The sequence below is a fragment of the Esox lucius genome, chromosome 11, assembly GCF_011004845.1.
Source record: "Esox lucius isolate fEsoLuc1 chromosome 11, fEsoLuc1.pri, whole genome shotgun sequence".
Lineage (NCBI taxonomy): Eukaryota > Metazoa > Chordata > Actinopteri > Esociformes > Esocidae > Esox > Esox lucius.
In genome coordinates, this window is record NC_047579.1 from 44,530,802 (window position 1) to 44,556,607 (window position 25,806).

Consider the following 25,806-nt stretch of genomic DNA (forward strand, 5'->3'; position numbering starts at 1 on the left):
TAGCATCATGGATGTGCGTACTGGCCTGGTCAGAAATGGCTTTACCTCGGCAACGTTCAAACCTCACAGGCAGTTGCTGGAGAGATTTGACTCAACGATCTGACTCAACGATCTATTAATCTGATTGTTGGTTATATAATTTCATTGTTCTATAATAGAAACGTTTTCATCAGTTCTGCGGATATTCTCCGGTTACGTTAACTCCACATTAAAAGGTAAGCGTGTTTATGGTATTATAGCACACTTTTATTTTGCTGTACAATTCTGATGTCATGTTTGATCATTTCTTAAGCCTAATAACATATAGGGTAGCTGATGTAGTGTCTAGTGACGATTCAGTGTATCATTCAGTCGTTATTTGATTTAAAATTAAAAGAAGGAAAAAAAACGTGAATTCGCCCAGTGGTCTATAAGTTAAATAATAATAATAATAAAAATAATAATCTAAAAAATTTAATTTATTGTAAATAAAGCACACATTTTTTAAGCACAAATACAAAAAGTAAAGTGTAATGAAATTATTTGAGAATTGGCCTATTAGAGAAAACTGTAGTTCTGACAATAGTAGCACAAGAACGATAAAAAATGTCCCCTTCTGAGGTTTCCGATGTAGACCTTGCTTTAATAAAATTATTATTTATATTTTTAAAAAGATGCACTGGAAAAAATGCAGCGAGCATGGTGCTCTGCGATTTGTTGTTTAATAAGATAATAAATTCTGTGTGTTTTATTGTATAAGTTTTAATAACAGTATGTATTTTGGGCTGGTATTTTTTTAAACGGGCTGGTTTTAAGCTGTAGGTGCAGGTCTTTAGACCAATCTGGCAACACCGCAGGCGACACAAAGTACGCATTATGAATTATTCCTGTAACCCATTAGGTTATTTCTAGTTTAATATCTAATTCCTTGTTTACTTGTAGTTATGTTTTCTCTGCAAACCATATTTTGTACACTGGTACTTAGAGAGCAGAACGATCGTGAGCAGAAGGTTTATTTAGATTTTCCACACTGATAAAAAGTAAAAAAATAACAATTAAGAGCTAGTAAAAAGGTTTTCTTTCCACCAAACCTACTTCTAAGGAAGGAATAGCAGAGCGAAGGGTCGAAATTACGACAAGGAGTTTGCTTACTTGTATTGTTTTTCTCCGGTGAGTGTTGTACACGTGTTCATCATTTGTGTTACTAGCAAACATAGCAATAGATGGGTTTACTGATTCAAAAACGTGAAGTTATCCCTATTTTTGCTGTTAGTCTAGTTGTTTAATGCATTGTGTGAAAATGTATTGATGATACGTGTACTGCATAAGTTAAAAAACCAGTCGGAGTTGAACATGAGTTTAATGATTTGAAGTGCTATTTCATGCTATGTTGAAGCTATGTTACTACGTGACATGCTAGTGCTTGAGTTCCTATGTAGTGAATGCAAAGATTGAAAATAAGAGTTTAAGCTAGTACAGTTCATGAATAAGAGTTTTATTTCCAGATCTGGTAAAGTTATTGAGAGAGTAATTGAATATTGCCCTGCAGGTTGGTTAATTTTTTATGCATGATTTGAGAGAGAGAGAGAAGAGAGAGTGTTTCATTGGCAGGGTTCGAGGCAGAGCAGCGGAATGATCATCTTGCCTGCAACACTGACTGCTTATACTCACCATTTATTCACTGCATTCTACAGATAAGAGCGAGATCTCACTTCACTTTAAAGAAAAAACATACTATCCGGGTAGATGGACTTATTATTATTTATTATTTTGGGGTTATTTCATCAGAGCTCTGAGGTCATTTTATTTTCCAACTTATGTGGAACAAGGGTTGAAAACTAAGAGAAATGCTGATTTCCACAACTAAAAGGACACTGCGAAAGAAAAGAGAAACAAGGTCAAACTGTTTGATAATTGATGTTTAATAAATGCCGGCTATATGTTCTCAGTAAACTAATTGGTATTTTTATTTCTCTCTCGTCTTTTGAAAAGTTCCTTAGAAAGGCAACACTTCACTCTACATTACAATAAGTGCCCCTTACATTCCGTATAGACGAAAACTAAAACTGTTAGTATCTGCATTATGGTAAGCCTGAAATAAAACAGTTAACACAATCCTCAATGGAGTCCAGCAACTGCTGAAACTTTTAACTGTTGAACAACAGTGTCTCTTATATGGAAGACCTGTGTTCTAATCTATTAAGAGCAATGATATTTATTAATTATTTCTGGTAGATTCCACAATTCTCTCGTCTTATCACTTGATGAAAAAGTTAGTTATCATCGCTTTTATTGATAGTTATTGTATAAATGTAATTCACGAATGAAAGAAAAAAGTACGTTGTTTTGCCATGAATGAAAAATATACCTTCCTATGCCAAGAAATGAAATAGCTTTGGCCGACTCACTAGCAATTGCTCATTTCTTATGACTATTCCAGTAAGTTAGTAGATACCGGGAAAGCTTATTATTGGCTAATATGCTTTTAAAACGGCCAGTGACAAACGCAATACATAGCCGCTATTTGTGGTATAGGTAAACTTAGTAAGAAACGTTTTTCTCTTTCACTGTATCTCTGTGGTGTAGTGGTTAACAACACAGCCTTTCAAGTGGGTGACCTGGGTTTGAATCTTGAAATGGCTATACTTTCTATTGTGGGCCAGCTGAACTAGGCTTGCCTGGTTTCTTGTCTTTGAAGGCTTTATGTTTTCTGTAAAGATAAAGTTGATGTGCTTGACCAAACAAGTTCTAACTCTGTCTCATCTGCCCACAGATTGCCCCTGATGGCTTGTGGCATGTTCTGGTGTGTATTGGAAAATTGCAGTCAGGCTTTGTGATGTCTCTCTCCATACAACCCCCATCGCTGAGTTGGCGACGAATGGTGTAAGTTGAATATGTTGTATTTTGTCTCTGAAGCTAGACTTAAATCTGGGCTTTCTCTACCAACTGAACTACGCTTGGTTGTGATTTTCCATCAAGTTTCGTCTTGTGGCCACGCCCAGTGAGGTTGGCAAGAGTGGCGTGGGAATTAACGTTCATGATAAGATCATTAGTCGGGATCACCTCTACGCACGGCTTGGGCTCTGGAACCACACTCCTTGAGAGAGGATGGACTCTTCACCACTCTGGAGTTGCCCATGGTGAGAGGCGGCGGGCTGGTGTGGGTTTGCTCATAGCTCCCCAGCTCTGCCGCCATGTGTTGGAGTTTACCCCGGTGAACGAGAGGGTCGTTTCCCTGCGCCTACGGGTCGGGGATAGGTCTCTCACTGTTGTTTGTGCCTACGGGCCGAACCGCAGTGCAGAGTACCCGACCTTCTTGGAGTCTCTGGGAGGGGTGCTGGAAAGTGCTCCGACTGGGGACTCTATTGTTCTACTGGGGGACTTCAACGCCCACGTGGGCAACGACAGTGACACCTGGAGGGGCGTGATTGGGAGGAACGGCCCCCCTGATCTGAACCCGAGTGGTGTTCAGTTATTGGACTTCTGTGCTAGTCACAGTTTGTCCATAACGAACACCATGTTCAAGCATAAGGGTGTCCATCAGTGCACGTGGCACCAGGACACCCTAGGCCGCAGGTCGATGATCGACTTTGTTGTCGTCTCATCTGACCTGCGGCCGTATGTCTTGGACACTCGGGTGAAGAGAGGGGCGGAGCTGTCAACTGATCACCACCTGGTGGTGAGTTGGATCCGATGGTGGGGGAGGAAGCTGGACAGACTCGGCAGGCCCAAGCGTACTGTAAGGGTCTGCTGGGAACGTCTGGCCGAGTCTCCTGTCAGAGAGATCTTTAACTCCCACCTCCGGCAGAGCTTCGACTGGATCCCGAGGGAGGTTGGAGATATTGAGTCCGAGTGGACCATGTTCTCCACCGCCATTGTCGAAGCGGCCGCTCGGAGCTGTGGCCGTAAGGTCTCCGGTGCCTGTCGAGGCGGCAATCCCCGAACCCGGTGGTGGACACCGGAAGTAAGGGATGCCGTCAAGCTGAAGAAGGAGTCCTATCAGGCCTGGTTGGCTTGTGGGACTCCTGAGGCAGCTGACGGGTACCGACAGGCCAAGCGGGCTGCAGCCCGGGTGGTTGTGGAGGCAAAAACTCGGGCCTGGGAGGAGTTCGGTGAGGCCATGGAGAAGGACTATCGGCTGGCCTCGAAGAGATTCTGGCAAACCATCCGGCGCCTCAGGAGAGGGAAACAGTGCCCTACCAACGCTGTTTACAGTAGAGGTGGGCAGCTGTTGACCTCAACTGAGGATGTCGTCGGGCGGTGGAAGGAGTACTTCGAGGATCTCCTCAATCCCGCTGACATGTCTTCCATTGAGGAAGCAGAGGATGAGGGCTCAGTGGTGGACTCGTCCATCACCCGGGCTGAAGTCACAGAGGTGGTCAAGAAACTCCTCGGTGGCAAGGCACCGGGGGTGGATGAGATCCGCCCTGAGTACCTCAAGTCTCTGGATGTTGTGGGGCTGTCTTGGTTGACACGCCTGTGCAACATCGCGTGGCGGTCGGGGACAGTGCCTCTGGGATGGCAGACCGGGGTGGTGGTCCCTCTTTTTAAGAAGGGGGACCGGAGGGTGTGTTCCAACTATAGGGGGATCACACTTCTCAGCCTCCCCGGGAAAGTCTATGCCAGGGTTCTGGAGAGGAGAATACGGCCGATAGTAGAACCTCGGATTCAGGAGGAACAGTGTGGTTTTCGTCCGGGCCGTGGAACACTGGACCAGCTCTATACCCTCTACGGGGTGTTGGAGGGTTCATGGGAGTTTGCCCAACCAATCCACATGTGTTTTGTGGATTTGGAGAAGGCATTCGACTGTGTCCCTCGCGGCATCTTGTGGAGGGTGCTTGGGGAATATGGGGTCCTGGGTCCTTTGCTAAGGGCTGTCAGGTCCCTATACAACCGAAGCAGGAGCTTGGTCCGCATTGCCGGCAGTAAGTCAGACTTGTTCCCAGTGCATGTTGGACTCCGGCAGGGCTGCCCTTTGTCACCGGTTCTGTTTGTAATTTTTATGGACAGAATTTCTAGGCGCAGCCAGGGGCCGGAGGGTGTCAGGTTTGGGGACCACACGATTTCGTCTCTGCTCTTTGCAGATGATGTTGTCGTGTTGGCCCCTTCTAACCAGGACCTTCAGTATGCACTGGGACGGTTTGCAGCCGAGTGTGAAGCGGTGGGGATGAAAATCAGTACCTCCAAATCCGAGGCCATGGTCCTCAGTCGGAAAAGGGTGGCTTGCCCACTTCAGGTTGGTGGAGAGTGCCTGCCTCAAGTGGAGGAGTTTAAGTATCTAGGGGTCTTGTTCACGAGTGAGGGAAGGATGGAACGGGAGATTGACAGACGGATCGGTGCAGCTTCTGCAGTAATGCAGTCGATGTATCGGTCTGTCGTGGTGAAGAAAGAGCTGAGCCGCAAGGCGAAGCTCTCGATTTACCAGTCAATCTACGTTCCTACTCTCACCTATGGTCATGAGCTTTGGGTCATGACCGAAAGGACAAGATCCCGGATACAGGCGGCCGAAATGAGTTTTCTCCGCAGGGTGGCTGGGCGATCCCTTAGAGATAGGGTGAGAAGCTCGGTCACCCGGGAGGAGCTCAGAGTAGAGCCGTTGCTCCTCCACATCGAGAGGGGTCAGCTGAGGTGGCTTGGGCATCTTTTTCGGATGCCTCCGGAACGCCTTCCTGGGAAGGTGTTCCGGTCCCATCCCACCGGGAGGAGACCCCGGGGAAGACCTAGGACACGCTGGAGGGACTATGTCTCCCGGCTGGCCTGGGAACGCCTCGGTGTCCCCCCGGAAGAGCTAGAGGAAGTGTCTGGGGAGAGGGAAGTCTGGGCATCCCTGCTTAGACTGCTGCCCCCGCGACCCGGCCCCGGATAAGCGGTAGAAGATGGATGGATGGATGGATAAGATCATTCACAGTGGAAACAGGAATATCAAGGTCTCTGGACATGGACTTGTAGACTTGATGCTTGCCTCTACACTTGGCTGACCTCCTTAGACAATTCTCTGGTTACTTTTTTCCCTTCCAGGCTCACTGTTGTACACACAGTGACACAAAACAGAAGAATCCAGTAGTCCTCCTCTATTCAAACCGGCTGAGGGAAGCTGAGTGGTTTTCATAATGCAGATACCTGCATCTCACCATAGGTGACTTCAGTCCCAAAGTAATCACCTACTTGAAATCGAATTATTTCTAACTACTTCTAGAACATGACGATAATACTGTCCCGGACATTTCATGATTTTTGGATGAATTACCTTGGATTTATTAAATGATTTATATGTCATGGTTTTACTCGACAGCTAATCAAACAAATACATTATTGTGGATACCAAAGATTTTTTACATTTTAACTGTTTTCAGGACGAAATGGTGCAAGTGTGCCTATACATTGGGCCATTGGGTTGTCGAGTTTTTGGAGAATGTACTGCAGGGTAGGTCCATGTTGATGGCGTTGTCCCCAGACCTGTTAGCTTTGGGGCAAACTGAGGCAGGTCAAGAGAAGTGTGAGGCCTAGTGAAGAGCCTTATGGGTTCCGTCCTTCCCCTACTGAGGCTCCTAAGCTAACCAGTGAATAATGGGTCATCGTTGCTGCATGACACAAATGTTATTGGTGAGATGCAGATTTCTTCCTTATTGGATCAAATAATATAAAAACTCTGTATCTAGATCTGCATCTTTATGGTTTAAGAAGCAAAAATGTTTAACTTTAAACGTACCTTGTGAAATGATTTATGTAACATTTATTTTATTTGAATATAAAAAAATATCTGACAACTGTGTCTGTATCGATCTTGTAAAGTATTTTTGTTTCATTTTATTCACATAGAATTTTTCAGTCCTCACAAGTTGACCTATTTTTTATTATGCATTTTCAAATGATATGTTGATGTTAGTTTATGTGTCATCCTTTTCCTCTGGGAACATTTAATGGAGCCATTCACAAGATTTCCACCATAAAAAAATCTGAAAAGACCTAGTTGTTTTTCAGAGGGTATTGGAGAAAGATGTTATTTGAAATGGCTCACTACAAATATAGTTTGTACTGTCTACGTATTGACACTTTGCATCGCCTCGATAGGGATTAACAAAAAATATTTCCTTTAACATTCATTTAGATAATTTAGCAGACACTCTTGCCCTGAGTGCATGAGTGTTCAATTCTTTTCCCTACTTCCACCTTGTGAGAATCATACTCACAAACCTGTCATTAAAAGCACCATGCTCTCAGAATTACAATGAGGGTAACACAAGGGAAGACAGAGAGAGCCGAAGCCCCCAGAAGTCTTTGCATCTCTGGAATGTGGCCTGGGAACAGCCAACATTTGCATGCACGGTTGGCTCTTTGTGTCACTTTTAGGATCTCCTGATTAAAACTGTCTTTATGTTTCATCAGGGTAGATTCAATTATCATAGATGGAGAATGCAGAATAACTCTGGCTAATGTGTGCTTAATGAAAGCATTATAAATAATTCATTATGGCTGAACTGTTTCAACATTCAGGTAAAAGTTCATACGTTTATTATTATAATCATGCTGTCAGCAATTTCAGGAGGAACTTTAGCATTTAACAAACATATCAAGCAATTAAGGCACACTTAAACCAATTAAGGTAGACCATACCAGATTTTAAGATCAATAGAAAATGCTGGGTCTTCACAGATCCTCTGAGATGTGTTCTGTGACTCATCCGCTATTAGGAGAACTCAAATGTGAGGATTACTTCCATCATTTCAGAATGTACTCATGAATGAATGATGCATTCAGACACAATATACTAGATTTTAATTTTGACAAAAGACAGAGATTCAAATCTATCCAATCACCAGCTGAGTCCAGAAAGGCATAACTCTATTGTTAGCTTATTGTCAGGTGCATGTCCATGAGTGATCAATATTACCAAATTGACAGCAGGATAATGAACATTTAGTGACAAACAAATTGAATGATGTGTTCCAACAAACTGGCAAAGTGCCTTTGGTTTAATTCTGTTAACTGACTGACTTCCAGTACAACTCGAACAGCAAATTTTGCTCCAGGTCAATGCTTCATCTAATTGTATTTTCAATTGAAAAATGTGTCAACCTCTTACTACAGAGAGTTAAATACCCATAAAGACCATGATTGCTGCTCTTTTGTATTATACTTTTTGTTTAAAAGGTGTTATCACACTGACTGGAAGTCATATCGTACCTGCTAGCAGCAGGTACCTTCTTCTAGTCATTGCACTCTAAAAATCACCTTGAACATTCTTTATGCTGGACAAAGTTGTTTCCATAGGTTAACCTTATTTCCCTTTTTTTTCCTGAGTATCTAGTGGTGTATAGGGGGTTAAGCACAAGACATTTTACACAACTTTCATAGAGAATAATAAGTACAGAGATACAGTGGGGAGAACAAGTATTTGATAAACTGCCGATTTTGCAGGTTTTCCCACTTACAAAGCATGTAGAGGTCTGTAATTTTTATCATAGGTACACTTCAAAAATCCAGAAAATCACATTGTATGATTTTTAAGTAATAATTAGCATTTTATTGCATGACATAAGTATTTGATACATCAGAAAAGCAGAACTTAATATTTGGTACAGAAACCAATCAAATGTATTTATAAAGCCCTTTTTACAACAGCAGTTGTCACAAAGTGCTTTACAGAGACACCCGGCCTTAAACCCCAAGGAGCAAACAACAGTAGTGTTGGATTTCATAAACCCTTGTTTGCAATTATAGAGATCATACGTTTCCTGTAGTTCTTGACCAGGTTTGCACACACTGCAGCAGGGATTTTGGCCCACTCCTCCATACAGACCTTCTCCAGATCCTTCAGGTTTCTGGGCTGTCACTGGGCAATATGGACTTTCAGCTCCCTCCAAAGATTTTCTATTTGGTTAGGCCAAATCCAGGACCTTGAGATGCTTCTTACAGAGCCACTCCTTAGTTGCCCTGGCTGTGTTTCAAAGCTCTTACTGAGGGAAGGAGGTTGTTGGCCAAGATCTCACGACACATGGCCCCCTCCATCCTCCCCTCAATACGGTGCAGTCGTCCTGTCCCCTTTGCAGAACAGTTGTTGCCTTTTCACCAAGCTGCTTGCCTATTGTCCTGTAGCCCAGCCTTGTGCAGGTCTACAATTTTATCCCGGATGTCCTTACACAGCTCTCTGGTCTTGGCCATTGTGGAGAGGTTGGAGTCTCTTTGATTGAGTCTGTGGACAGGTGTCTTTTATACAGGTAATGAGTTCAAACAGGTGCAGTTAATACAGGTAATGAGTGGAGAACAGGAGGGCTTCTTAAAGAAAAACTAACAGGTCTGTGAGAGCCGGACTTCTTACTGGTTGGTAGGTGATCAAATACTTACGTCATGCAATAAAATGCAAATGTATTATTTAAAAATCATACAATGTGATTTTCTGGATTTTTGTTCTCCCCACTGTATCAACATAGTGCTTATTAAAAAAACTGTTTAATTTCAAATTTTCCAGGCTCTAATTAATTCCTATGTTACAGTCCCTTCAGCTTCTTGTGGGCATTTATAGAAATTTTTTAGGCTTAGGTGATAAAGTATGGACCAACTGAATGGAACACATATACAGTACAGTGTCAGTGTATACGGGAATTTTTTTGTTAGACTACATTATTTTAAATAAACCCTGGACAATACAAACTATTTTAAAACACAAGGTGAAGCCCATACAAAGTATTGTAATATCAAATGACCTAATGTTAAATCATTAGAGATTGGTGTACACACCATTTCTAATGTTTACCCCTGGATTCTGCAGTGGAGGCACTTCATGTGAAGATGATCACAGCAAACTGAAAGTAGAAAAGAGTGGAATGCTATACTCATGGCCTTGATTCTGTGGAAACCCCTTTGTGAATGGGATCCAAGCTGCAGTCTGACACAGAGGTTGTCAAGCAGCAGCAAACATGATCTATGACAATCATCAAGTCCTATGAATGGTTGCTATGACTCATGGAAGAATGACTGAGAAGGTCGCTTCTGGTTGCCCCCCCCCCCCCCCCCCAAAAAGAAAAATGCTTACACTAATATGCATGAACATGTAACCATGTTGACGCCTGATGTAGAACTGATGCAGACCACTGATTTAGGGAGATGAAGAGCAAGCAGTGGCAGTAGATCAGCGGCACTTTGTGCCCTTGCTCACTTTATTTGGTACCAATGCAATCAGAGAAGTATATTTTGTACAGTGCCAGATAAAAGTGAATGGGTAAATGTGTCCAAACCTTTGACTGGTAGTGTAATTCTAAATAACATAATGCCCCTAAAAGAACAATTCTTTGTTTTGAATCAGATATAGGTATTCAATATTAATTCCAGTTAATATTCTAATTCTAGCTCCAGTTTATGGAAAATTGTAGTCTGCTTCTTATCTCTTGTGGCCTTGGTAAGCTAGAAGACAAAGAAGAGTGAATTATATTCCCGAACAACACATTTTCCAACAATTGTACATTTGAAACCTCGGGCTTGTGACAAGTGAGTCATTTACAGTTCTCTTCAGAAGTTCAAGTAAAAAATAAATGTTGTTTTTCAGATTGACTGTACACTCAGAAGGCCTATATAGTTCAGTCTGTGGGTCCCACTTACGTGCGTCCTTGCGTGCAATGAAGGGATTGGTCCCGGTGTTAAGGTAAATTACAAAAAACCTACAAAACGTCTTAGACATCAGAAAATCTGATGGGGTGTGCCCACTCACGTGACGCGTGTGTCATTCACCCTATTTTAGGAGACAGATAATGCGAATGTTGGCATATTGGTCGATATTCCAACTTTAATCGTAATTTGATTAATGCAGCCCCTAGCTATAAGAGTTCCTGGAAGAAAGCTTCTAATACAAGTGCATTGTCTGGTTTGCAAAAGGTTATTGAAACTTGGATTGGGACCTGGTTCTACATGGTCAGGTAAGCTTTTTGTGCCACAAATTCCAGAGGTCGGTTTGATGTAAAAACTAAAAACCCACAGGAACGTATGGGGGTGAATATGTAATGTTGTGCCTGTTTTGCTGCTAGATCTCCAGGGATCCTTGTCATGTCTTCTGCTCAGTTGCACCAGCTCTGTGGAATGCTCTCCCTGTTCATCTAAGGGCCCCACAGACTGTGGACTCTTTTAAAAAGGGCCTGAAAACCCATCTTTTTAGAAAAGCCTTTTTTGTTTAATTGTGTTATTTTAATGTCGCTGTTCTATGCTTTTAGGCTAATGCATTGTAGCACTTTGAGGTCATTTAATTGATATAAAGTGCATTATAAATAAAATGTATTATTATTATTATTATGTCACATGGCATTTTGGACTCTACCACCAAGTATCAGGAGATGTTCTTGAAAAATCTTCCTTTGTCAGGTCACAAACTGGGTAGGCTTTCAGCAAGACAATGATTCAAAGCAGTACTCTATATTCACACATAATGGATCAATGACCACAGTATTAGGCTTCTGTCATTGTATCCCTGTTTCCTGAAATTGAAAACTTGTGGAGGGAGATGAAAAAATTTCTGACATGAAGACCAAGAATCTGGAGAGATTACTGGTGAATGAATGGCCTCAGACCCCACGCGGGTGTTCTCCCACCTAATCAAACTTTATAGGAGAACCCTCAATAGTCTTGTCTTGGCAAACGGGAGGTGCACAAAGTAGCTTGTAGCAGCCTAGCTGACATTAGGTGTTTTAATCCAGTGAAGCCATTGCACTGGTTGTCAGTTCATTAATAATTCCCGCTTCGGGCATTCTATTTTAGGGAATGTAATTCTCACCCACGCACTTCATGTAGCGTTGCTCCTCTATGCTCCGTGCAAAAGTAGCCTACTATCGCAAAGTAATTAGAAAGGCACTAGGCATATAAATTGAGGTTAGATTCAAGAATAAAAGGTTTCTCTGGGCAAGTGTGTTTCGTTCAGTCTTATAAGTGAATCAATCTAGCACTGGCGTACCGAAAACCTGGCAGCCCCCAACAGGGAGGTCATCAAGGTCTTGGGGCTCAAGGGGCACTTAACTGAATCTTGTTTAGATATTTGCGGTAATATCTAATATGTGCCTTGTAAAATTTCAAACATAAAAAAGCAAAAATGCTTATTAGAATATAAAAAATATTAGGGAAAGATGTGCCTTGGAATGTGCCTCACAAATAGTTTGTTGCCAGCAAACTCGCGCTCATAGACTCAACGTCTCCCCAATGAATTTCCCTGATTTGCCAATCCTTATTCTAGAGACTATTATTTCTGCCTGTGTAAATCAATGTCTCGTGTCAAATTATATTTATTAACAGTTCCCTGGTCCTTAATATGAAGAAATATGAATATTTACCTATTGTCACTGCAGACCTCTAGGTCTTGACATATCCATATCCAGTAATTATCATACACATCCCCCTGACACATCCCCCTGAGACATGCCCCTGACACATCCCCCTGAAGGTGAAACTCTTTAGTTTCTATCTTTCAGGGAAATCCTTGAGAAAATATGCCTGACTTCATTCCAGGGCCTTCTGTTTCTTGGTCCCAAAATCCACTTAGTACCGAACTATGTGTTATCTATCCATGGGTAAGGTGGTTAAGTTTTACCTCTGCGTAGCACAGTTTCTGCCTGGGAAATCTCCACCTGGCGGCTATGATCACATTCGCTCCCCTAGGGATATCAGAGGCTCTGGGTATCCCTTACAGTTAGTCCATTGATCTTAAGTTTAACTGGCCTGCCTGTCAGTTCTTGTTATGGATGACCTATTAAGGCAGATAGCCAAAACAGCATCCACACATTTCATTTCAAAACAAGAGTAAGAAGCTTTCCAGTATTTTTTGATATACAATCAAATAATACTGGAAAGTAGAGAATTGGAAAAACATTGGGCCTTCCATGAAGATTCTGACATTCACCAATGTTTTCTTATTTTAGATTTGTTCTCAGGTAAGAACAGAATCTATGCCCACTCAAGATCCCACTTGTGCACATTTGAGTGCTGCCATGTTTGTGCCAAATAATTAGTTATTGCATTTTCTTCAATTACATTTTTTTTTTATTACTTTGTCATAAAATTGCATCTCAATATTAGATAATGTTTTCGTGCATTAACATCACGGCAAGTTTGAATATTTAGCTAGACACCATTAAGCATTGTGTTAAACTGACTAACGCTTCTTAGGAAGTTTACTTCCACCACAAATAGAATATATGGACTGTATGGTTTTTGCCAATGGCTGTTTTAATAGTTTGCAAGCCAGTAATACTAGTATCTGACTACTTGGAATAGTCATGAGAATTGAGCCCATGCAAGCAAGATTGATGATGAACTTTACACTGTCACAACAATGTTTGTTTTTCCTCCATACGTGAATGATATTGATGCAATAACTATCAATATAAGTGATGATTTCCTCAATTGAAAAGATGAGAGAATCGTGGGAAACCCTCCTCTTTTACTGCACAAGGGCTTTTGGTCTTTATTACCTCAAATAGCATGCACAGAAGCATACATCGAAAATCCACCAGAAATAGTAGACTATCCAGAAGGTTTTGGCATACTATTTTTAGCATACTATGGTTTAGGAGATACTAATCTTGTCACCTACTAATTTGGTATACTATGTAGCATGCAAGTATCCAATTCAAGATTCAGCCTCTGTGTGTGATTTCTGTTTGCACACAGCCCTGCAGAATCACGCCCTTTTATGGGGATTGGCATGGTGTGTACCTATGCTAATTAGGAACAGCGGCCATGCGCTTTCAATTTACGAGGACAATGGGATTCATCATTATAAGAGGTGCATAGGTGCGAACAATTCTGCAGTTTAAAAACACGTGGTGAATCTGGCGTAGACCTTTCTTATGACCTTTCTCAAGAACAAATTTAAGAAAAAAACTCTGGAAGAATTGATGAATGAGGCCCACCGCCTTGGCCAACAAATCCCTGTTCAGTTTGGTTGAGTGGCCTTTGCAGCCTCCCGACCTCAACAGTCGACCTCGACAGATGAGATGGAAGCATGAATGCACAGGCAACAAATCTGAGATAATCTGTGTGAACTGCATAATGACATTGTGTCAGCATGGACCAACATCCGTGTGAAACGTTACCGACACCTTCTAGAATCCATCCATCCAATGTGCAGTGATGAACCATTCTAATAGCGTACAATCTATTGTGAGATTTTTGCTATGAATATGATGTTGTTGATTGATTCACCATGGCATTCTAAATGAGCCAACTGTGCTATTTGCAGGTTTTGTACCTTTCGTACTTTTTTCAAGCACTACACACACCTGTGTCCAGAAACAAGCTATAGCCACTCTATTTGAAGTTTTAATTTTGAAAGTTGGCAAAACTTGCTGAAATTAAAACAGTATTAGTGATATCTTTCTGCTAATAGGAACAAAGTTTGGCACATGCATGTAGATTCTGCATAAAATATTATTGAAACAGTGGCTATTTGGGGACATAGCATTGCAGTGTAAGTGTAATACAAAAACCTATCTAGTGCTTTTTCACAGTATTGTGATTTCTTTACCTCGGCTTGTGAGAGAGAGCTGCAGATAAAAAGAGAGTCCGGAACTGAGTGTTCTAAACTGAGAGCACATCATCTTTAAAAACTGTTGTTGACCTTTATACGCACACCTGAAAATGCATCGCTGCTTGGCAAATGACTACACATGAAGAAATACCAGTCAAAATGTAAAATATTCCTGCAATTCCACTCATAGTTTGTTTCATTTGATTCATTTTGAATTTCTCAGTCACAGGTAGAAAATAAGGATAGCATTTAAGCACTGAAGGTGTCAGATATGTATACAGTGGAAAAGATGCAACTGAAGATACCTCAACATATTCGACTGCTATTATAGCCTAGTTAGAAATGTACTTGTTGTGTTCAGTTTGATATATCTATTGTGTTATTGACAGGTTGGACCACGTGGTAGTGTGCTCACAATTTGCCTGTATATATTGTGGTTTCATCAATGCTCTTTTTAACACCAGCACAGAATCAATGCTTTTTCATTCCATTACCCAGTGATTTATTTATACTGTCACATCCATGATATGTTGAACACAGTTTCAACACGGTTGAGTTGAAACATAGATCATGTTACACCTATCCACTAACATCATTTGCAGGGCTTTGTTTTGATACAGAAACAGTATTTTAATGTGTCACTTATGTTGCCCATATATCAAGCAGAATATGCCTAAAACATTAATTATACATATTGGAACAGATTGGAAATCCAGAGTGTACCGACTCTGAATTCCTCTGGGTCAGGCATGATGTATTGATTGAGTCTAATTAGGTTTTCTAATTCTGTTGGGTGGTAGCAAATTGAACAGCTGGTCTTTATATGTGCTTTAGACAACAGTGAATCTCTACACTGAATACACCCACACAAAACAACAACAGCTACTGCATAAGGGTTTGAATGCAGAATGAGAGTATTGGTCTTGACATGGTCTGATGAAAGGCAATAATGGATTTAATGGGATCATACACTACCACTCAAAAGTTTGGGGTCACTTAGAAATGCTCTTGTTTTTGAAAGAAAATCAGATTTTTGGTCCATTAAAATAACATCAAATTGATCAGAAAAACAGTGTAGACATTGTTAATGTTGTAAATTACTATTGTAGCTGGAAACGGCTGGTTTTTAATGGAATCTACATAGGCGTACAGAGGCCCATTATCAGCAACCATCAGTCCTGTGTTCCAATTGTGTTTGCCAATCCAAGGTTGTCATTTTAAAAGGCTAATTGATCATAAGAAAACCCTTTTGCAACTAACCTTCTTTAGACTGCTTCAGTATGTTCAGCATCAGTGTTTGTAGGTTTGATTACACGCTCCAAATGGCCAGAAACAAAAATAAATATTCTGAAACATTTTGTTTTATGATTGTGCCATTATGTTATACCCTACAGTTGAATATGAATCCCATAAGAAATAAAAGACGTGTTTTGCCTGGTCACTCATGTTTTCTTTACAAATGGTACATATATTACCAATTCTCCAAGAGTATGCAAACCTTTGAGCACAAATGTATATGCTTTTTGCACTTACTGTTAATATGAATAATTTAGTTGCTTTAACACATATTTAATATAGTAACAACGTTTCTACAGGTATTCTTCTTTTCCTACGCTCACTTTAATTATTGTGTGATTTTGAATGACTAATAAAACATTTCCCAAAATCTATAGGAAGTCACGTACCCATAATAACATTGTAATTTTGTTGCCTCATTTAATAATTGTGGAAAGTGTTTGTTGCACTTTTCTTGTGACAAGAAACCTAAGAAACATATTGAGTTAGATTTATTCAAAACTTTCGTGAATCATATCATCAAGTTATTTGAACAGTTGTCATGTTTTTTTGTATTTGTTTGTTTACTTGACAATTTAAATTTTAAATCAGTTTCTGCATTTGCACCCTGACTGGTTAAAGACAAAATAATGAGCTTGTTTTGGCAGCCAGCATCCCTGGAACCGCCCCTTCACTGTTGATGTTGAAACTGGTGTTTTGCAGGTACTATTTATGAAGCTGCCAATTGAGACCCCGTGTGGCATCTGTTTCTCAAACTAGACACTTTAATGTATTTGTCCTCTTGCTCATTTGTGCACCGGGGTCACCCACTCCTCTTTCTATTCTTGGTTGAGCCAGTTTGCACTGTTCTGTGAAGGGAGTAGTACACAACATTGTACAGGATCTTCAGTTTATTGGCAATTTCTCGAATGGAATAGCCTTCATTCCTCAGATCAAGAATAAACTGATGAGTTTCAGATGAACGTTTTCTGGTCATTTTGAGCCTGTAATCGAACCTGCAAACACTGATGCTGAAGATACTGAACTAGTCTACGGGCCAGTTTTATTGCTTATTTAATCAACACAACAGTTTTCAGTGATGCTAACATAGTTGCAGAAAGGTTTTCTAGTGATCAATTAGCCTTTTAAAATGATGAACTTGGATTAGCAAACACAATGTGCCATTGGAACACAGGAGTGATGGTTACAGATAATGGGCCTCTGTACATATATGTAAATAAAATAAAATAATTAAATCAGCCATTTCCAATTACAATAGTCATTAATTACAATAACAATGTCTACAATAACAAGGAGATTTCTTACTATTCCAACTATTGAAAGGTAGTGTATCAAAACGTACCACTGACAAAACAGACTCACAATACATTATAAACAATCCAGGGATGCTGAAAAGCACATCATCATAAAACAAAAACAGGTTGGCCACAATTAAAGGCCACTCTAAAATGTGCAGTTTCACTGTATTGGGAGGGTTTGTGGGGGTCCGAAAACCAGTCAGTATCTAATGTGAGCACCATTTTCCTCACGCAGTGCAACACATCTCCTTCGCATAGAGTTGATCAGGTTGTTGATTGTGGCCTGTGGAATGGTGGTCCACTCTTCTTCAATGGTTGTGTGAAGTTGCTGGATATTGGCAGGACCTGGAACAAGCTGTCGTATACGCCGATCCAGAGCATCCCAAACATGTCCGGTGATTATGCTGGCCATGCAAGATCTGGGATGTTTTCAGCTTCCAGGAATTGTGTACAGATCCTTGCAACATGGGGCCAATCTTGGAGGTGATGATGCTGGATGTGAAGGTTACTGGACTGGTGTGGTTACACGTGGTCTGCGGTTGTGAGGCCGGTTGGATTCTCCCGTAAAACTTGTGACATCTGTGGCATTGTGCTGTGTGATGGAACTGCACATTTTAATTAAGTGGCCTTTTTTTGTGGCCAGCCTAAGGCACACTGTGCAATAATTATGCTGTCTTGATATGCCACGCCTTTGAGGTGGATGGATTATCTCAGCAAAGGAGAAGTGCTCACTAACAAAGATTTAGACAGATTTTAGAAAAATATTTGAGAGGAATAGACCTTTTGTGTACATAGAGAAAGTATTAGATATTAGAAGTATTAGAGTTCAGCTCATGATAAATGGGGGCAAAAACAAGTGTTGCGTTTATAATTTTGTTTAGTGTATATATATATACACTCACCTAAAGGATTATTAGGAACACCTGTTTAATTCCTCATTAATGCAATTATCTAATCAACCAATCACATGGCAGTTGCTTCAATGCATTTAGGGGTGTGGTCCTGGTCAAGACAATCTCCTGAACTCCAAACTGAATGTCAGAATGGGAAAGAAAGGTGATTTAAGCAATTTTGAGCGTGGCATGGTTGTTGGTGCCAGACAGGCCGGTCTGAGTATTTCACAATCTGCTCAGTTACTGGGATTTTCACGCACAACCATTTCTAGGGTTTACAAAGAATGGTGTGAAAAGAGAAAAAACATCCAGTAAGTGGCAGTCCTGTGGACGAAAATGCCTTGTTGATGCTAGAGGTCAGAGGAGAATGGGCCGACTGATTCAAGCTGATAGAAGAGCAACTTTAACTGAAATAACCACTCGTTACAACCGAGGTATGCAGCAAAGCATTTGTGAAGCCACAACACGCACAACCTTGAGGCGGATGGGCTACAACAGCAGAAGACCCGACCGGGTACTACTCATCTCCACTACAAATAGGAAAAATAGGCTACAATTTGCACAAGCTCACCAAAATTGGACAGTTGAAGACTGGAAGATTGTTGCCTGGTCTGATGAGTCTCAATTTCTGTTGAGACATTCAGATGGTAGAGTCAGAATTTGGCGTAAACAGAATGAGAACATGGATCCATCATGCCTTGTTACCACTGTCCAGGCTGGTGGTGGTGGTGTAATGGTGTGGGGGATTCTTGGCACACTTTAGGCCCCTTAGTGCCAATTGGGCATCGTTTAAATGCCACGGCCTTCCTGAGCATTTTTTCTGACCATGTCCATCCCTTTATGACCACCATGTACCCATCCTCTGATGGCTACTTCCAGCAGGATAATGCACCATGTCACAAAGCTCGAATCATTTCAAATTGGTTTCTTGAACATGACAATGAGTTCACTGTACTGAAATGGCCCCCACAGTCACCAGATCTCAACCCAAAAGAGCATCTTTGGGATGTGGTGGAACGGGAGCTTCGTGCCCTGGATGTGCATCCCACAAATCTCCATCAACTGTAAGATATGGGCCAACATTTCTAAAGAATGCTTTCAGCATCTTGTTGAATCAATGCCACGTAGAATGAAGGCAGTTCTGAAGGCGAAAGGGGGTCAAACACAGTATTAGTATGGTGTTCCTAATAATCCTTTAGATGAGTGTATATAGTATACTGTATTTTGGAGCAGTGCCTCTAGCACTCTCTAAAGAAGTACTATTTATTTCGATTTGGTCTTTCTGCCTAGTTTTCCACAGTTCTGGTAAACATCACTTTTCAATTAAGCCGCTTGCTACTCTGAACAGAGCCCTGGTTTGTGTTCCAGAATGAATAAGTCCAATATGAGTTGGGGGCCTGTTGGGTGGAGACAACATGGGCCTCAAGGTACTGCTATTAGATTGGAAAGAAATGAGAGGGAACACAATTAACCAACTCTTCACACTAATTGTTTTTAACACCTGGTTGAGAACAAGACAACCGTCAAACTAGGAAAAGCAATGGAAGATACACTCACTGATTTTCAGATATGGAGTCAGTCCCTAATATAAAAACCATACACACAGCAGAGACTTAAGAGTAAATTAAGTTAAAATGAACAACTTCCTAAGAAATTCCTTCACTCATCCTCATTGATTTTCTTGGAAATGTTGGGTTTCTAAAAACACTTGCTAGTATTACATTGCTTGCCCTTTATAAACATTCCATGTACTTCCACAAACTATCCACCATTAAATATAAATTATTATAAGGGTTTTAGAATTCAAAATCCCCAATCAGCGTATACAGCATCTCACAAAAGTGAGTACACCCCTCACATTTACTGTGACATACTGAAGCAGTCTTGGCTACCGAGGGCACAATTTGGACATTTTCACTTAGGGGTGTACTCACTTTTGTTGCCAAAGGTTTGGACATTAATGGCTGTGTGTTGTGTTATTTTGAGGGAACAGCAAATGTACACTGTTATACAAGCTATACACTCATTACTTCAGTGTTGTCACAAGATATAATAAAATATTTACAAAACTGTGAGGGGTGAAAAAACTGTAAGTCTAGAAAAAGGATGGATTTACTTGTACATAAATGTTTCTTAAACAGTATACACTAGGCCAGGGTTCAACAGGTTTTTCTGAGCCAAATTGTTTTGTTTTAATGAAAGACAATCAACAGCAAATCCTCAGTATAAATTTTGTGATACTTGGGGAATGATTTCCTAAATTAACTTGTGATCATATTCCAATGTAATCCAATCACGGTCTGATGTTTCTTTTTGCAGTTGATTTTCAAATGTGTTATTAACAGTGCTCTGGCACTCCAAACATTCGCTCAACAGAAGAAAAAAAAACGGTGTTTTAGTTTATCACACAATATGCTAAATGCACCCCCCTATATGTTATGTGCAGCATCCTCGCAAATATTCAGTTGCTGTGGTAGTCACGTCAGTCCAGACATCTGAGCACTACATACACCATATTCCGTACAATTTTAAACTGCCATAATTAACCTTTACACCATAGGTTACGTCAGTCACTTCTGTCCATACTGAACGAGTCCATTAGTCAAGTCACCACTCACCTGGTCAATTAACGAATCCATTTGTCTGCCTCTTCTGATATACGATTTCTGATATATGCAAATCCTATCGTCTCGGCAGGGGCATGAGCATCATGTCTTACACGGGAAGGGCAGGTTTTGAGGACAGAGACTAAGCCCAGTCCTAAACTAAAATATTAAGCTTCCGGGACAAGGCTAAGTCAGTGTGTGCAAAACCAGCCCCAAATGTTTCTCAGTGTTTAAGGTGGACCCAGACAGCTGCTGTGAGACTATCAAATGAGAAACGTAACCTTACGCATGAAGGTACTGACTGACAAATGGCAATAGGTAGGACATGTGATGCCAGTTACTGATGGGTCCCATACATCCTGTCCATACATCCTCTCCATACCAGCTGTTAGGAACTGTCCTTGTGACTGTCACAGGACTCTATGAATAGACAAATGGAAGCTATACCAGACCAGAGGGGAGGTTGGAACATACCATACAAGGGTATTATGTAGGATAAAGCTTTCTTATTGGAGGATAATAGACTGTGTGTCACTGACCACCTCTACCTATGTGTTCAGGCTTAAAAGGCTGTGTTAACTTATTGGAGAACATGTAAGACCTAAAGATCAACATCATGGATTGATGCGAATAAAACAAGTTGACTTCCGGTCACATGATTTTGTTGATGGATCAAAAGTAAACAATCCAACACTGCTAATTATTATTTAGGGTATTTAGGTATCATAGTTCCAATATCTGTAAGAGGTACCAGTACTCAAATAGCAGTACATTAATGGTTCTGGTACACATACCAGTGAGCACCAATCGAGTTAAATGATTGCTCACTTAATCTGCAAGACAGCAGATCATGAGTGCCATCTTCAGTTGAGGCAGTGGAAGTGTCAGTGTATGGGAGTTGGATATAAATCCGACACTTAGGGAGATGGATTTAAAAAGTTCAGTTTAACTTTTTGTTTATAAATCTTTAATGGGTCACTGTGTATATTTGCTCTTCTGGACATTTCCAAAGGTAGATGACTTTAACCAAGACACGACTTGTCTCATCTCCTTCCATTACCTAATGAGACCATAACAGCATTATCCACAGGGAAAAAGAGTGGGAATTTGCTGGGAAGGGTAGAACTGTGAGAGTCTTAAGTGTGTATGAAGATTCAAAGCAAACTGATGGATGGTCTGGTGAGAAGGTTTCAATGGGGAATATCGAAGGCACTTGGAACAATTCTGTAAAAATACTTGAAACAGCTTAAAACATTCCCTGCAAATATCTTTTGGTCCTTTATGCTAGTAGTAAAAATCATTCAAATAGCCCCTTTAAAGAAACAAAACAATTACAATACAAGGTTCGGGTTTATTACATGTATTCATTGTCCCAAGTACCTTTAAATGATAACCGCACAACGCAGCACAAAGAAACAGGTCCAGGGTACTGAATATCCTAATTGAATTGCTGGTAGATGACACATAACATGTTACATATTTACAAATAAAAGACTTATCCAAAGTGTAATGTGAAACACTTCAACCCAACATCAATACAAATTGATGGACTCTCAGTACAAATGTAAAGGTAGGCTCCAGTAAGAGCATGTCATGGGAGGATGGAAATAAAGGCACTCTGTGATTTCTGTTATATACATTTCATAGATCTTAAGCGGGGGGGCGTTCGCTTTGGGGCATTCACAGTAAGAATCATTACACCTGCTGTCCTCCATCTGAACATCACAACAGAGCCAACCTATACATTGTATTGTGTCACAGATGATGGTTGAGTACCAATATTGTCAAAGATAATGGAGTAAATAACTCTTGTTACAAAAACATAACAAAATATGGTTATTAAATATTTAACAGGCGCAATAGATACGTTTACTTTACAGTTGTTGTTTTTTTAAATATCTAAATAAATACAAAAATGGCATCTCAGAAAAAAGAGATGTTCCTTGTGTGGTGTTCATACAGAGCAACACTCAACAATACAGCACTCTGATTAAAAAGGTCCTCATCGTCTCTAAATGTCCTTACCATCCTCGTCACAAACATAATGGTTAGCACATTCCACTGACTCCAGCACATTCTGTGAAAGACAATTCCACTTTAACACAAGATTTTGGATAACAAAAATGATAAAATGAGGAAGTGTACCCATGTGAACTAGGGTCTTAAAAAAAAGAAAATAACGGAGATGACAAAACCTGTTTCAACTAACTTCTACTGTTGTCTTTGGTGTATTGTGACCTATAAAAGATCATTCCATGCTATTTCTATTGACAATTCATTTCAGCCAGGCACCAAATTTAGCTATATTAAGCTACAAAAGGCTACAAGTCATTGTTCAACATGTGATACATAGATGTAAACATACTCATGTCGTTTCATCATCCAGTGGCCTTCAGAGACCAGAATATACCAACAGGGTCAGGAGTCTTTCTGCATGCATGTGCACAAAGCGATTTGATGATCAATACTCAACTGAACTCAGCAATTAGATACACTTCCACATAACAACCCTCTTCTTTTCACAGAACGCCCATATGTATGAACCCTATGAATCAGGAAACTTGTATAGATATCGGATCATAATTGTATACAAAAGCTATGGACTCTAAATATAATCAGAACTTTTACTGTAAGTAGCATGTACAAAACTGGTTGTTCATTTGCTTCCTGCGCTGGTCTGCTACAATAAATACATTACTGTAGCAAAATCAAAACCTTATTGATCATAGTGGGGACTGATTTACAGTAAGTAGACAGAAGTCTTCAGATACAGGTATACTTTCTTTCAGAAAGTTAAGAGCTCAGAATTCAGAACATGGCAAACCGCGCTGTTGCTCGGGTGTCCCTTTTTTAAATGGAAAAAAAAACTAAAAACCATAAGGAAGAATCGAGTAAGACAGTGTTTCTGAGTCCTGTTGGCCCAAAGGGGCGGACAGTTATTTTCGTACTCACACACTCGATCCAACCAAAACACATCCAGTCTTATTTAAATCTAGTGGGTGAATGGGCAAATCTTGAACTGTGCACTGCTTTGTGGCAATAGCACCAGGTAACACTGTGTTAAGAAGTGATAACTTTTCCTTTTGCTCAATTTCAATTGACGCATAACAGTGATAAGTGCAGTACAACTTACCGTCACTGATAAGGTTGATGTTAATTTTAAAAGCACTTATAATTGTAGAACATGGTGCTGTTGAAATTCGCATAGCAGCTCTACAATACTAAACAAAACAAAAAAAACAGCCCCATCAAAACACTTGGTTCTAGTCAAATTTAACAGAGCCACAGATTTAAAAGGATTAAAACAACAGCTTTTTAAATATTTAAATAGATAATATAAATCTTTATCGTTATGGTTTAAACAGACAATCTGTACACATCTGGTACCGGTACATATAAAAATTACAAGCGTTGTTAGATTACAAAGGATACCTTCTGATACATCATATCAAAAATAATATGCAGCTTTAGTAAGCAGATTCATAGTACTTTCTTCTAATCAAACTTTAACAATGCTACATTATATTACACGCAGAGTTAGAAAGACAAGGACAGAATGTCTTTCCTTTTTTCAGTCCAATGCTTTCGTACTCTTTCTCCACAATGCAGTGGCAATGAACAGATACAAAAGGACCACAAAAAAGCCTTGTAGTCATTAGTGTCTCTCCCACAGTGACCATTGTGCATTCTCCTTTTCCTCCTCTCATCCGATCCCTCCTGTATCTCGACTTGCGCTGTGCCTTTTCTCCCCTGCCACTCCTCACTCCAAACACTTTCACTCAACCGAACAGCTCATCCACCTAGCACACTGATGCCGGCGGACTTTTTGAAGAAGTCTCTTCCCTCCATATATCAATCAATCTTTTCCACTTTCCCAATGATCTTCTCCTCGAAAATCGGCAAGATCGCATCATCTTCGCGTACCTCTTCAAACACCACCCCACAGTCAAACTCATCACTTACCTTCTTGAAATAATACCTACGGATTGAGAACAGGTTGAAAGGTCATTGTAAAGGCTTTAATTATTGTCCACGAAAATCTTTACTTTGACATGTGATTAATCATTTTACACACAACTTAAAACACAGGAACTTCAATCATAATTTAAAGATTCTTTCCAGGACCTTTGGAATCAAGAAAGAATCTGTTTACTTTTGGGAGAGATGTGTAATATAGTGCATTCTTAAAGTGGTCAGACCACTTCACTGTATGTGGTTTTTGTGTGTGTAATTTAAGTGCAACCACTGTCATACTTTCGTTAGCCATGAAATTCCAGGTTTGAAAGTGAGTGGTTTTGTTGTCAATGGGCACATACACTGTACACAACCTTTTTGTGTTGACACCGCCACTTCTACCAACACTAGCCAAAAATCCCAGAATGCATCTTTAATAGGATACAATGTAATGAGTAAAACCTCACCTGTAGCTTCCTTTCTTAGTCAGCAGCTCCTTAAACTGGCCGAGCGTGACAATGCGACCTTTGACCGACGTCCTGTATGGGATGGGCTCCCCACAGAAGTAGTAGGCCACTGTGATGTTCTCACATGCAGGCTTCTTTGTGGTTTTATGTCTACAAACGAACACAAGCAAGAGGCTCCTTAAATGGGTTTTATTAAGACTTTCATCTTTTGTGTCAGATGACCTCAGCATAAGGTCAAATCATTTGCCAAATTAGAAAGAAAAATTCTGTCATCTCAAGGAATACTGCCCTCTTCTAGAATTGGATGCAAGAAAATAACAGGCTCTTTCAGCTCCCTCAGTTTCCCTCTTTAAAAACTTAACATTTACACTGTGTCAATAATCAGAAACACAGTGTAGCCAATGACTGTTCAGGTGGCTAAGCGTAGTTAACCAGGGGGCCACAGATTGGAAAAAAGCAGAGAAAACAATATGCGAAATATGTTTGACACATAGACAATGAGTTATGATTTTGCTAGTTGACAAAGAATACTCAATATGCCACTTTCAAATTGTGACTTTACAGAATTGTGTATCCTCTAAAAGTCTGCAATCATATTGGCTTTTTGGCTTACTGGGCTTTTTGAGTTACATTTTAAATTGGTTGTCTCAGTATGACCTTCAAAAACAAATAAAGTATTTATGATTTTTTCCAAGTTTTATGATTTGGTCAAACAGTAATGAGAACTTTTAGTGAAGGAGTTGGTGCTCGAAACAAGCCCTAGAGTGCTAGTTTCTCCAAAATAAAGTGGCAGAGGAGGCAGGACATAGC

At 40.4% G+C, this 25,806-nt stretch overlaps 1 protein-coding gene and 1 long non-coding RNA gene across 5 annotated transcripts in view; one reads left to right on the forward strand and one right to left on the reverse strand.

The window, feature by feature from the left end:
- Positions 1-833: 833 nt before the first annotated feature.
- On the forward strand, positions 834-6,678 carry LOC105013227. Its single transcript, XR_828228.3, has 3 exons — positions 834-1,149; positions 2,753-2,862; positions 5,998-6,678. It is a non-coding gene; the product is annotated as an uncharacterized LOC105013227 (long non-coding RNA).
- Positions 6,679-21,748: 15,070 nt separating this feature from the next.
- The window catches only part of axin1 (axin 1), a 47,881-nt gene continuing 43,823 nt past the window's right edge, over positions 21,749-25,806 (reverse strand). For 3 of the 4 annotated variants that reach the window (XM_020051249.2, XM_010874608.3, XM_010874607.3), the window contains 2 exons: positions 24,997-25,146; positions 21,749-24,554 (listed from right to left, as the gene is read on the reverse strand). In XM_020051249.2, the coding sequence (XP_019906808.2) occupies positions 24,428-24,554; positions 24,997-25,146 (277 nt within the window). In that variant the 3' untranslated portion in view covers positions 21,749-24,427. The remainder of the gene's footprint in view (positions 24,555-24,996; positions 25,147-25,806) is intronic. The other variant, XM_010874609.3, reaches the window with a different exon arrangement.